The 15,430-nt window shown below is 34.2% G+C and overlaps 1 protein-coding gene across 2 annotated transcripts in view; it reads right to left on the bottom strand.

Annotated features, from left to right (window-relative positions):
* The window catches only part of msn (serine/threonine-protein kinase msn), a 106,545-nt gene that overhangs the window by 60,686 nt on the left and 30,429 nt on the right, over positions 1-15,430 (bottom strand). For both annotated transcript variants that reach the window (XM_018510285.1, XM_018510286.1), the window contains exons 2-8: positions 13,653-13,697; positions 13,224-13,506; positions 11,775-11,986; positions 10,969-11,197; positions 10,621-10,881; positions 10,375-10,547; positions 9,875-9,895 (exon numbers count right to left, since the gene is read on the bottom strand). In XM_018510285.1, the coding sequence (XP_018365787.1) occupies positions 9,875-9,895; positions 10,375-10,547; positions 10,621-10,881; positions 10,969-11,197; positions 11,775-11,986; positions 13,224-13,506; positions 13,653-13,697 (1,224 nt within the window). The remainder of the gene's footprint in view (positions 1-9,874; positions 9,896-10,374; positions 10,548-10,620; positions 10,882-10,968; positions 11,198-11,774; positions 11,987-13,223; positions 13,507-13,652; positions 13,698-15,430) is intronic.

The following is a 15,430-nucleotide window of genomic DNA, read 5'->3' as shown; positions in this document are numbered from 1 at the left end:
TATGATATATATGCATGTACATATATAGGATATAGATAATTCACTGGGAATTATTTAGGCAAAAAAGATCTAGCTTTGACCGTCATAGGCCTGAATATTATACTTAGTGGTTAATGCCATTAATCGTGTATCTATTAATAATTATGATGTAAAAGAAACAATAATTGCCTATTTATATTAATTGTATAAAATATATATAAAATCCATATCAGAATCCTTTATTCCTGTGGCGTCGTGTTCGAATAAAAAAACCGCGTACACTATTCCTAATACACTTAACAAAATTATTGGTCGTGATAGAGATAAATCAAATACAATGTCACAACAAGGAGTGGTATATAAGATCACGTGTCATGATTGTGATGCCAGTTACGTTGGGCAGAACAAAAAAGAAATTACAAACACACGAGTCTCAGAGCACCGATCGGACATTAACAAAAAATCGGGATCACCATCTGTCATATCGAGTCATCGCGTTGAGCATAATCATGATTTGAACTGGAACAGTATAAAGATATTTAGATTTGAAACCCTCGTAGAACAAGAGGATGATTTCTATTTGAAACAACCTGACTTTGCGCGGACGTAGCTCGTCGGTCACGGGCTGCGGCCAGGGTCGCAAAGAGGTTCGGCCAGGAGGAGAGAGACAAGGCGATAATAACGCAGTGAGATACGGATTTGTAATAAGAAAGATAATATATATTTCGTCTGTTTAAGTACAGAGTGTGAGTACGTGTATGTGTGTGTGTACGTGTGATACCAGTTGTCGCGACTGGTATTTACTGACGGCGGTGTATGCATGTGTATACAAAGTATTTGTCGTTGTGAGTGTGCGGTGTGTATGCGTAACGCGTGTGTGTGTGTGTGCGGCGGGCACGATTCGCGACGCGAATCGTGGTCGCGTGATTCGCTCGGTGACGCGCGGTATGCGGGACGCGGGCTTACACCGGTTACACGTGTTGTTCGCGCGACGCGTCGCAACGCGAGGGGCGATACGTCGCCCCGAGATGTGCGCTTTCTGCTTACACGTGTGATACGGCACGACTTCGACTGTCGGAAGCGTCCGACGGAGGCGGGCAAACGCCAACCCCCTGATTCTTGTCGAAGCCGGTCGCGTATCACGGAGAAGCGGTATTCTCGGCTCGGTCGCCTCGTTGCAAGGCTCTCGGAACGGTCGCTGCAACTGGTCGGAAACGGCCGACAGAGGCAAGGCGAGCCCTACCGCCGCGGTGCAGCGAGACGATTCGAGGAGCTTGCGATGAGCGGTGAGTCGGAGAGCGGAGTCGAGTGCAATAGCTGACCGGTAAATGCCGGTAGTGGCGGAGAACACCCTCACCACCGCGGTATTGCTCAGGATATCGGATCTAGGAGTCGGTCGGTGTACCAGGAGCAGGATCAGGAGCAAAAAGCACGAAATATCCTCTCGCCGCGCTTTTATACTAAATTGTTGCTCCCGCTCGTATTGTTCCGGAATCATTCCGTGACTCTCGGCGTGGAGCAATACGAGCGAGAGCTGCGGCGCTCGGCGTCGTTCGGCGACGCTCGGGGTTCGCGGACTTGCGAGTTTCGCGGCCTGTAATTTTGTTTGCTTTCTTTAAAATATTTCGAGCGCACCGCGCTCTCATCGCGTACGGTGACCGGGGGTCACCGTAGCGGCATCCGGCGAGCTGGTATTGCCGGGAACGATGCATTTTTGGGGGTGCATCGTTACATATTTAAGAGATGGTGCATATAAAAAGACATCGAGATCGAATGGATTAAATATACAGAATGACACGGTATCCCTTCCTGACGTTTATCTATCCATTTTAGAATCATATTGCCTTCCTCCTAAAGCTTAATGTTTCCCCCTCTTCTATCGTTGACGTCATTCCTCCTTAATTTTTCCCCTACTCCTATCCAGTGATGCACATCTGGTTCCTATCCTTGCTTAAGTACGTCTGGATTGTTCTATTGCGAATTAACGTTCATTTGCGATCGGACTTTTGTATGTAAAAGAGCTCAATCTCAGGATTTTGTATCATTAAGAGCGGAGTGAATCTGAGCATAATAATTATAAGGTCTTACAACTATGGCGTGCATTCGAAATAAGGTATATATATTCTTTGTATAGTGAATTGATTTTTGACTTTTGTAATATACAGTTAATATAAATAGGCAATTATTGTTTCTTTTACATCATAATTATTAATAAATACATGATTAATGGCATTAACATTAAGGTATATAATTGAATTATTGACCGGGTTTTTAATACTATGTTTAGAGTACAATAAAACATCTAGTTACTGACCATTTTCGAAGCGTCTCTCGAGATTCAAATGCATGACATTAACTACGTTTACACGGCACGCTTTACGCCGAAGTTATAACATTGATGTTATGAAACTGACCAATCACAGTTATTCCATTTTTCAGAGGAATAGCTGTGATTGTCCAGTTTCATAACATCGATGTTATAACTTCGGCGTAAAGCGTGCCGTGTAAACGTAGTAATTGTTGGCGATGAGTGGTTACCATCCTTGGAACAGTATGCATACGTACTGGATGTAGCTCCGCCGAAATACATTTTATACTGTAATCAACAGGAATTATCTTATTGTGATATTAATGTAGTAATGTAAGTCCGTGCAAATTTTAATTTTCGTTTTAACAAATTGCATATGATCTAGCGATAGGTCGAAACGTTGTTGATTATAATAATTTTTAACATTGTAGATTTATTGAATTAGGCGAGGAAGGAAGTAAAGTATTAGGGAAATTGTGGGAGAAAGATTTAGACAAGACTAAAGGAGAAGTGTTAAAGAGCCTGTGAAAAGATAGAGAGAGGAGGGTACGGGGGAGAATAGAGAGGAAGGAAAAAGCGAAAGAGACAGAGGCTGGAATAACTTAAGAGTAAGAACAAAAGTTAGGATATTACAAGAACTGGTAGAAAAGTAAGAACTACGAGTATAAGTAGGAACAGCGAAGATAAAAGTAAGTACAAAGGCTGTGTATAAGGCTGTAAAATGAGCTGTGATTTAGGATAACTAGAAATAGTATGACAGTAATTATTATGAAGAGTATATGAAGGAAGTGGTATTAATAGGCATTTTAATAAAGAGAAGGTAGTAAGAAGAAAAAGGACATATGCAGAGGTATAGAAAATTTTATAGAGCTTTAAAAGGTATGGGTGGATGAATGAGTTAATGACCTTATTATAAACCAAGTCCCCTTCTTATCTATGCATGCTGAAGTGAAATAAATTTCTATATTTTATTCTATTAATAACATCAACACATGATGACAAATTAACTTATATATATCAACTTACAAAACTGTTTTTAGAACTTTGTCGCAAGAAAGAAAATGTTTACAATTAAAAAAAAGAAACGTTACCAAATTCGTATTTAAATATGTGTACCTGTTTTAGCCTTAAGACGAATAAATATGCTTCTAAACTATTTCTATTTCAGAATCGCCCTTTGCAATGTTAACATGCTGACTCAAACAAAACACGTTTAATAAAACGATAGATCATCCATATTAGAACTATCTATAATAGTTAGTAGATATTAACACTAAATATGACATTGAGTTTATAATTCTAATTTTTATTCACGAAAGACGAGATATACAGTTTATTAAATATCTTCAATAGTCATAAAATGCAAGAAATAATGTATGTCTCTCTCTCTACATTTAAAAATATTTGTGTGTGTGAGTAATTTAAAAATTATAAAAATAATAATCTTATAAAAAATCGTGTGTGTTTTCCTCATCGCACGTATTTGTTCTCTCAAATTAAATAAATAACATATTTTTTATATCTTCGAATCTTAAATTATTCAGGTATTATGTTAATGGATCATTCTGCATATTAATTGCTACAAATATGAAACATATCGATTATTTTTAATATACATGACTAATCGTATAAATGTTACACTTATATTATAACAATGCGATAATACAGAATGAATGATATTATATCTCGAAACACCAACAAACGTGTTGTGTATGTATATTTAAACGTATAATCTGACAAAGAAAATCCACTTTGTCAGATAACACAGGCCGACATGAATTTTGATCCAGAAACGACAGTGGCTGCGTTCAGAAATGGATGTCTCCGATGCCTTGGATTCATCATCTTGTCCTTGTTTAACATTAATGTTAATCCAAGGCATCGGAGGCACCCGAGCGACATTTCCGAACGCAGCTAGTATGTAATCTCGAATTTTTTACGTGCTAAAACCAAATCTGTAGCCCAAATTGCTCGCGTCAAATTTCCGAGATATTTTAACCTAAAAGTGCCCAAAAAGCCTATTTCGGGTATTTTTAGATTAAAATTTCTCGAAAACATGATGAGATGGAGAAATACAGGCTGCAGATTCGAATTCAGAAAAAATCTATAAAAATCACCTATAATTATAAATGGGTCAACATAGTAAAATGGAAAAAAATAGATACAAGTATATTTACTGGCCTCAACGTATTCCAAGTATATTTAAGCGTCTCCAGACGATATGGCCAACGTATAACAATATTAGCAAATATCATACACATACATCATATATATGAAATACGTATTGAATGTAATACTTAGCGAATGTGTGCAAAGTTGGCGTATACACTGGCCATCTAAAAGCGCCTTAATACCCGTATCAGACTACGGATTGACGATTACGATTACCCACACAGCACGTAATATTACAGTAATATTACAACTTGCAATGAAATATTACGTATATACTACTGAGATATTACATTGCGATATATCACAATGTATTAGGTGTTAACCTTAATTCCCATCGCTCGCTATTAGAGGGTGCTGGCTCCAACGCTGGCGAGTTTCGACGATGAAGTCATATGTCTTGTAATTTAGAACATCGCTGAAAGTGATTCAATCCTCACAGATTAGATTTCTCGACGCCAAAGAAATTTTCCAATTGAAAATGAATCGCGATAAGCTGTTTTTCCAACATGTGCTTCTTCACTACTTCGACCTCAAGAGAACCGCAGCTGAAGCGCATCGCTTATTATCCGAAGTGTATGGTGATGAAACTCCATCGGAAAGAATATGTAGAGTTTGGTTTGAACGCTTTCGAAACGGTGATTTTGATGTGAGAGACAAAGAACGTCCAAGACAGCCGAAAAAAATTGAAGATGTCGAGCTGCAAGAATTGCTTGATGAGAATCCAGCTCAAACGTTTTTAGAGTTATCGAAACAGTTAAATGTTACTCCAAAGGCCGTCTCAAAACACTTGCATGCCATGGGAAATATCCATAAGGAAGGGAGATGGCTACCACATGAGTTGTCAGAAAGTGCCATTTCGAATCATTTGCGACTTCTTTGCTTGCCAGGTAAAGAAAAAAGTTTTTTGTGACGCATCGTGACTGGCGATAAAAAATGGATTTATTTTGATAATTTCAAGCGGAAAAAATCATGGGTGGACCATCTGCTTCAACGACGAAAAGGAATATTCACGGACATAAGACCTTGCTGTGCGTTTGGTGGGACCAAGAAGGTGTGCTGTATTATGAACTCTTGGGTTCAAATGAAATCGTTACAGCTGATCGCTACAAACAGCAATTATACCGATTGAGTGAATTAATGCAAAAAAGATCATCCGTAGCCAACAATTGACGCAGTCATTTTGTTGCATGATAACCGCATGTCCCGAAAAGTGTGAAGCAGACACTTCGAGAGCTTGAATGGGAAGTTCTGTCGCACCCAGCGTACTCTCCAGACTTGGCACCGTCGAATTACCATTTCTTTCGATCGATGCAACACGCACTTACGGACACACACTTCTCCAGTCACAATGAAGTCCAAAAATGGGTGGATGAATGGATCGCCTTGAAAGACACCGCGTTCTACCATCGTGGGATTACCCTGTTGCCGGAGAGATGGGAAAAAGTAGTAGAAAATGGAGGAAATTACTTTGATTAAGGTATTCATTTATCTTTCCTTTGAAACAAATCGATTTTCGAGACGAAAAAATGATAGGAATTAAGTTTAACACCTAATAATATTGCAATAATTTTGTTGAGACAATACAATGTGATATATCATTCTGCAATATTACTACAATATCGTCCAAATGTTGCAGTGAGATATATCGCAATGCAGTGTTACCGCAATATCATTCAAATATTGCGATACGACATATCGCAAAACAGTATTACCGCAATATCATTCAAATATAGCAATGCGATATATCGCATTGTAATATTATCGCAATATCATTCAATGGTTGCAATGTGATATACTTCATTGTAATATTACAGCAATATCGTTCAATTATTACATTGCAGTTTATTGCATTGCAATATTACTGTAACAGCGTTGAAATATTACAATGCATTTTTTCGCAGTGACATCTTTCTAAGATATGAATAACAATATTTCAATAGCAATATTTCAATAGCAATATTTCCAATAAAATATTATAACAAATTAGGATTAATATATAATAAACAAGGCTATGAGTGTCAATACTGCGTTAGAATTGCAGGAAATTAATCAATTATGTGTCGATACTTATAAAAATTGTTTTATTAAGACAGACGTTTCGGCCTACTTCCGGGCCATCTTCAGTATACAGAGATCGTCGATAGCACTTCCATCCGAACCAACGAGTTATCGTTCACCTTATATTCATAGTTGGAACAAGATTCGTAGGTCTTGTTCTCAATTCAATGAATTGACTGCGAACTGTCGACTCGCTTAGACGTAATTTAAACCATTGTGACAACTTTTACATTTCCATGCATATATTGTGTATTAATTTATTTGAAACTTTCACATTCGAACGGTATCCTTCGATTCAATCTGGCCACAAGACCTACGAATCTTGTTCCAACTATGAATATAAGGTGAACGATAACTCGTTGGTTCGGATGGAAGTGCTATCGACGATCTCTGTCTACTGAAGATGGCCCGGAAGTAGGCCGAAACGTCTGTCTTAATTAAACAATTTTTATAAGTATCGACACATAATTGATTAATTTCCTGCAATTCTAACGCAGTATTGACTCTCATAGCCTTGTTTATTATATATTAATCCTAATTTGACATTTTTGAGAGTTCTATTTCGAATTTAAAATATTATAATTCCAATAGTACAGCAATATCACTGCAATTTTTGTAATATTATGCATTACTGAAATATTGGTGCAATATTACTTATACAGCACCGCAAGTTTTCAGAAACATTTCAGAAATATTTCAACTATAAAATGAACCATTTCATAAAAGTTACGAAATACATCTGCAACATTTTTGAAACCGCTTTGGAATAGCAAAATGTCCGCGTTTCTTGCACATGACACCTTGTTGAAAGGTTGCTAAAATGTTACAAAAAGAATTATTGAAATATTGCTGCAATATTGCTGCTATATTTCGTGCTGAAGGAGTAAGAACGCGGCCCAGCCACAAGACTACTCGTAAGAATGCTACTCGTAAGAAAACGTCTAACAGTCCTATAAATAGGAATACGCACATCAAGTTGGCAAATGGCATCTTTCGAAGATTCTCAACCTTTTTTGGAAGTGCTTTCCAGACCTCCGAATATTTTTTTATCATGACCTTATCATTTTTTAAAGTGCAACCTTTTTTGGAAGTGCTTTCCAGACCTCCGAATATTTTTTTATCATGACCTTATCATTTTTTAAAGTGCAATACTAAGCAATAATACTGTAGCAATTAATAAAACTGGATTAATTATTGTAATATATCATAATGTTACAGCAATATTACAAAAATATCGTAGAAATATTCCTGCGATAAATTTGTGCGTTTATTATTGTAGCGATATTTATACAATATTACTACTGACATATTACGTGCAATATTACTGACATATTACGTGCAATATTACTGCAATATTATGACAAATTTGTAATATTACTGCAAGATTACTACAATATTACATGCTGTGTGATTATTTCGTACATTTTCATATTAAAATTTCTCGTAAACGTGATGTGACGGAAAAATATATGCTGCGGATTCAAATTCAACATGAAAAAATCTATGAAAATCACTTATGATTATAAAATCTACACAGTAAAATAAAAAAAAAATGGATATATTGCGATATGTTCACCGGTGTTAAGGGAATATCAGACTACGGGTTGACGATTACGATTGATAACAGTTGCCCAGTTCTACTCCAACCAATTACGATGTAGCGAGTCCATCGTAATTTGCTGAAATATAACTGGGCAACCGTTATCAATCGTAATCGTCAACCCGTAGTCTCATACTTCCCTAACGCCGGTGAACATATCGCAATATATCCATTTTTTTTCATTTTACTGTGTAGATTTTATAATCATAAGTGATTTTCGTAGATTTTTTCATGTTGAATTTGAATCTGTAGCCTATATTTCTCCATCACATCACGTTTACGAAAAATTTTAATCTGAAAATGTACGAAATAGACCTTTTTGGCACGTTAAGAATATCTCGGAAACCTGACGTTATAGAGCAATTTGGACTACGGATTTGGTTTTCATATCAAAAACTTTCGGGATTACATACTGTCGTTTCTAGGTAAAAAAAAATGTTTTTGTAGGCCTATGTAATTAGAATAAAAGCTTATATGGAACAAGGCAAGTGCTCAAGCGAATTAAAAGGATGTGTGTGTATACAGGGTGGTCCACTTAAATCGAACATTTTGATTATCTCGCTTATTTTTAAGGATATAAAAAAATGTTTTAAATGAAAGTGGAAGGATTTCGAGGGGGGCATATTTTGATCATGTTAGTTTTTTTCTAGGTGGAGGCGCCAAAAAAATTATGGTTTTAATATAGGTTTTAAAAAAATATGTATGCAAAATGGATAATTTTTTAAATAAGCAACTATGTGTTTTTCTTTCCACCAACTGATTCATCTCATTATTCTGTTCATAAAAGTATTAAGGTACGATTATCAAAAAGTTAATAGTTTACGAGTTATTTAATATTTTATGTTAATATGTGCCAGAATAAAGTGTAAAATATCTCGTAAACTATTGGTTTTTTGATATTACTACCTTAATACTTTTATATACAGAATAATTAGAGGAATCATATTGTGTAAAAAAAATCATACAATTCCATTTTAAAAAGTTGAGGTAACCTTTATATCGTTTTAGTGCCTCCACCTAGAAAAAAACCAACATCACCAAAATACGTCCCCCTCGAAACCCTTCCACTTTCATTTGAAACATTTTTTTATATCATCAAAAATAAGCGAGATATTCAAGATGTTCGATTTAAGTGGACCACCTTGTATATATATTACATAAAACGGACAAGAGTTTAAGAATGAATCAGTGCATTCTAGAAGACATTCTCTATCGATTTATGTTCAGTAAATATTTCATATTATATTAATACTTATTTCTTTACTGAGAAAGATTAACTAGAATTACTTTATATAATTGATATTACCTACATTATAATTCACTTCTTCATACAATATCTATAAATGTAGTTTATACTACAATTGCAACTTCTTTCGTTAATGTAATTTTCCTAATCTTTATTTTATAAGAAGCTTCAAAACTATCGAAACACACAATCATTACATTATTCAATAGCATCAACTAAATGCTTAAGAACATATCCTTGTATAAATAAATCATAGTAAAAACCAGCATAAGGCGGTCTTATGTTTAGGACCATGTTATATTTAGGACTACAATCTTAAAGCGTCATGAACTAATCAGAAAGCGCGCGCGTGTTAACATCTTAAGATAGTTTCAGAATAAAAACAAACTACGAATATTGCCCATAGTTTTTGCACTGATCGTCATTGTCAAATCATCCGTATTGCGTAAGAAAAGCGATTTATTAATATACATATAAGAGAAAGAGAGATAAAGTGTGCGTGTCATCTTACCTCTGGCTTCTTCGGCGGCAGCTACGGTAGGTGTGAACATAGAAAAGAAACAAAAACCGAATACATTCCATGTCGAGTGCTAGGATTCTCTGTGTACGTGTCTATATGTATTATAGTAAAATGCATCAGCGTGTACGTCAATAACGCAATAGCGACGTAGAACGCGTGCATGAATGATAAAAATATATAATATATTGCAAGTATATAAAGAAAGAGGAAACATACAAAGTGAACTATGCGTTGTGTGTATAAAAAATGTATATACTTAGATCATAAATACAAAATTTAGAGCAGAACTGCAAAGAAAAAGAAACAACAGCGTATGCTTTACTACAAATCTCGTCATCTATCTTTTTTGTTTATATCTATGTGAGATATTAATTATTAACAAAGTGTCATGGAAAGAAAGAGGAGATTTAGATAATTAGAAAGAAGAGGTTTAGATAATTAGAAAAAATAGGAGGGATACGAAAAGTGCAAGTTCCTTCACAAAAACTTACCATAGGCTTGAAGACACTATTCCTTTGAGGCGCAGGTTGCCCACCGGATCCTCCCCCTCCTCCAACAGGTGTCTGATGATTAGAAGGCGGCGTAGATACTTTGTGCGGTTGTCGAGGATCATCTCTGGGTGTCGGAGGTAATGGACGAGACGGTGGTTGTGGATCGGGTACCACTATTTACACAGTTATCGACATTAGTAACGTGAAAAAGATCGACTATAACCTTTTATAAATCATTAACCGTACCTATGAGTCTGTGCGGTATAGCGGGTCTCACGGGTGGTCCAGGTTCCGGTACTTCTCTTTGAGATCTATTTCCTGATTTTTCTTTAGCGACAGGCGCTTGTGGAGATACATCTTGCGTCAGAGTCCTGCCTTCCTGAATCTGTTGGAAATTACGGCGTAACGTATCACCTCCAGGTGCTTGAACTATAGATGATGGTTCACCCGCCAATGCCGGTTCATCCTCCTCGTTTTCACTACCACTATATCGATAATCATCTCTTTCTATAATAAATAACAAATACATAACGATGATCCAGCAAACATAAAATAAGTTTCTAGAAAATAAAAGTCCTGTTATCATTTTCATACCTTTCTCCTGTTTGCGTTTTTTACAACGATCAATGTGATCTTTAAGCTGTATTCTGACTTGTCTTTCCGTGGGTTGGTCCCGAATAAACGGATGTTTAAGAAGCTGTTCCGTATAAGGTCTTTGATGATAATCCTTTACTAGTACCGTTTCGATAAATCCGTGAAACTTTTTGGCCCACTTTTTCGACTTGAGCCGTGGCGGTGGATTACGAGGAATCAAAAACAAAGCCTATTCGACGATAAAATAATATATAATTATATAATATGTAATTTTAAACACAAGAATGTTATATGTTATAAAAAGTACATACATAAGTCGTCTGAAAAATTTCGAGCCTCAACATGAAGATGGCATTTCTCATCAAAACCATTTTGGTACTACAATCGTACATGCTTTGGAAGATAACTGTGAAAATTGTAGCTACTTTGGCTCAGTTGTTTGACAGTCATTTGTACCAATCGATGTTAGTATTTTTGTAAAAATGAAAAAGATCGAATATCGCCAGTCGTCATGACAAAAATTTACAAATTAAGGTACGTATTGATTGATCACCCCTCGTATTCACCAGATCTGACTCCCAACGATTTTTTCCTGTTTCCTAGGCTCAAAGTTTGGCTTGGGAGAAAGAGATTTTCATTAAACAAAAATACTGACATCAAGTGGCGCAAATGACTGTTAAACAACAACTGAACATCCAAAATAGCTACAATTTTCACAGGTACCTTTCAATGCCATTTTCATGTTGGGACTCAAAACTTTTCAGACGACCTCGTATTAATCGTCAAAATTACTGAGGAAGACTCACTCTCATGGGATGTAAATCGCAGAGCGGAGGTTGTGATTCAGCCATTTCTAAAGCGGTAATTCCGAGCGACCAAAGATCGCTCCTATTGTCGTAAGTAGCGTCTGGATTCTCGTCACATGCAATAACTTCTGGAGCCATCCAATAAGGTGTACCGATAAACGTGTTTCTTCTACCTATTGTTCTGTCCAACTGTGCGCTAACACCAAAATCAACTAAAAAAATATTGCAGTATAATTAATATACAACGATAAAATAAACCAAAATAGATATGTATTAATTTGATGCATAAAATTTCTATTATAAAGTTCTATTTCAAAGTACACTGCCCGACGTGATTTTTGCTATTTGAATAAAAGATACAATTTCCGATGTATTTTCGCGCGCTGAACACGAATCCGGTGATGAAATTGCTCTGTCACGTCAGGTTTATGAGAAAAGTGAAGTTAAAGATGTCAAAATTAACGTTTTTTGACATATATGTCAAATATATTTGTGTTTTTTTTGCTAGCAAAGTAAATTTTTTTTTCTACTTTCGTTTACACCATCTTAAAGTGCCAACTTTTATTTTTAAAATATATTTTTTCTAACACCGTACGTTTTTTTTCACCGAGATAATTTCTGCGTAGTCACGCAAAGAAAAATGTTCTGTGCCAAAAATGTTTTTGACGAAAAAGTATTAAGAACTGTGTGATGATTTTAGTAGCAAAGTTTTTAAGGTCTAAATCCAAATTTGAAATCAAATTTTCGAAATTCAAAATGGAGGATCCAACATGGAAAAATTTGTCATCGCAGAAAAATTTTTATCACTAAAATTTGTCATTTACGCTTTAATTTAATTTAAAAAATATTGTTTACAATATTAATTTTGGAATTTTAAACATTTGTAAAAGAATTTCAAATTTAAATTAAGTAAAAAAATTTTTATTAACTTCTTTTTCTTCAAAAACATTTTTGACACAGAAAGTTTTTCTTTGTGACTACGCAGAGATTATCTCGGTGAAAAAAAAACCGTACGGCATTAAAAAAAATATATTTTAAAGATAAAAGTTGGCACTTTAAGATGCCATAAATGAAATTAGAAAAAAAATTTACTTTTCTAGCAAAAAATCACAAATATGTCAAAAAATGTCAATTTTGACACTTTTAACTTCATTTTTCTCAAAAATGTGACGTGATAGAGCAATTTCATTACCGGAATGTTCAGCGCGCGAAAATACATCGGAAATGGTATCTTTTGGTATCAAACAGCAGAAAAAAGTCTTAAAACGTCGGGCATTATGAATGGTTTTTTTTTTTTTTAAGAAAATTCGTCAATTTCTCTTTACATAGACGAAAATACATTAATCAACGATAATTTACTTCCATTGATAAAAATAATTTCAAAACTATATGTAAGATTTTGTTTAACGAATCTTTTGCATGAATCTAATAATTAATAACTAAATTTACCAAGTTTTACTTCCGCATTGTCAGTCAACAAAACGTTTTGTCCCTTAATATCTCTGTGGATAACTTTGTTGCTATGAAGATAACTAAGTCCCCTAAGTATTTCTCGAGATATATAAGCTATCCACTCCTCCTTTAAGCTCTGGCCCTTAGTTGACTTGACGAGATCCGTGACAGAACCAGCTCCACAATATTCCATAACCAGCCATAATTGATCGTCTTTACCAGGTGATGACTTTTTTACGAAGGCACCGTAATATGTAGCTATATTCCTATGATTCGAGTACTACAAGGAAAAAAAAACAATGTCAAATTTGTCTACATTAATGCACTCCGCCAACTGTCCAACACTTTAAAATATTTAATTAATTTAAAATTTAATTAATTTTTTTTTATATTTATTCAAAGTAAGAAAATAATTAAATCACTCACCCGCTTGAGTACGTTTATTTCCAACTTTATTTCTTCCTCCTCATCCTACAATGAGATGACCAGTTTATTAAAGTATGAAATTAATCGAATGTTTCTTCTAATTTCTTAAGCCCATTCTATGATAGGGAGTTTGCATAATTTTTGAAAAATATTACATTTTATAATTTATATATATCTTTAACTGCAATTTTTTAATAATTTTTTAACACAAATTATGCAAGAAAATAAATAATAAAATATTGCATTATTTGAAATGCCGAAGACGGTCCGGATATGACCGAGCCCTTCTGAACGCGTTGTGACGTCACACTGCAACAACGAAATCACAATTATTCAGTAAGAAATTAATTTATTTTTAAAATAAGCAAAAGAAACATGTACAAAACGTGTTTTGTACCTTTGTGTAAAAGCATAACAATTAAAACACTGGAAAAATTGTCCTTTTATGTGCCTTAAGCTGAAAATGTGAGAAAAAGTGATTTAAAATATATCGTATACTGATGAACCAGGAAAATGAAATTATTTTTGTTGTGAAGATTATTTCTATGTAGATATTATATAAAATATGTCTTTTAATGCTTTCTAATTATAACATTTATTAAAATATTAATCATGTCCATGTAAAAATATTCAACATAACCTACAACGTAAGCTAAAACATTGAATATTAAATGTAAAGGTATTTTGGGAATTTGTAAATTTATTACATTTAAAATTATTTTAAAATTATAGTTCATAATTAATAACAAAAACCTGTTTTTAATGTGTAAATGCCATTTTTTTAATGTTTATAATCTTACATTAATTAAATTTATTAGAATAACTTGCTTTTTTAATTTTCAAACATTTTTTTTCGTCAACGTTATGAAATTATCAACTAAATCTTTTTCAGTACAAAAGTTAAACATTAATTAATGAATTAATAATGTATAAACTTATAAACTGTCCTTTCTCCAATAATGTATGTCTTGAAAACTATCTAATTGTTTTGCTTTAGCTTGTTCGATTACTTTATTTATAAAATTAGAGTTGTCACCTAAATTTTCAGTCATAGATTCAGAATTTATTGCCATTTTATTAGTTGTAATAAATTTTTTTGAAGTTGCAACATTAGACATGGCTGATTTTCTCCAATAACATTTAACTTCAGTTGGAAATGCAGACTCATATCGTTTATTAATCCACATTAAGAAGGCTATACTATGCTTATATTCTCCTATAATTAAATTCAATTTATTTATAGAAATTTATATATTTATATTGTTACAAATATGTGTATTACTAAACTTTTATCTTGAATTTATTTTTACTTTGTATTTTTAAAGTCACAAATGACAGTGTTCTATAAGGATATTTAAACGACTGTTTATTGAATTATTACTTTTATGAAATAAAAATTTATATATATAGTTGTATTTGAAAAAATTAATAATAGGAGAGACCGGGTCTCGTTGGCACAGCTTTCACAGTTTTAAATATTAAGTCCTTTAAATGACTGATTATTATGATTAAATTATGCTAATATGAAAAAAAGAATCTTTTTCTACATTTTCATGCTAGGAACGATCCTGTATAGTGTATAGTTTCTTTGTAGTAAGTGAAATACGAACACGCTGCATTGCAGCCAACTTGCCCCGATAGTGGGGTAAATTGGTACATGTCACGGGTTAAGTTGCCCATATATACAAACAGTCAACACTAAATGTCTTTGTTACTTATTGAGGTTAACTGCCAAAGAAGACAGTATAATATGGGGTGATCTCGATTGATCACGGCTC

This window comes from Trachymyrmex cornetzi, unplaced genomic scaffold (genome assembly GCF_001594075.2).
Source record: "Trachymyrmex cornetzi isolate Tcor2-1 unplaced genomic scaffold, Tcor1.1 scaffold333, whole genome shotgun sequence".
Taxonomy (NCBI): Eukaryota; Metazoa; Arthropoda; class Insecta; order Hymenoptera; family Formicidae; genus Trachymyrmex; species Trachymyrmex cornetzi.
Note: the sequence above shows the minus strand (reverse complement) of the source record. Positions and strands in the feature narration are given on the sequence as shown.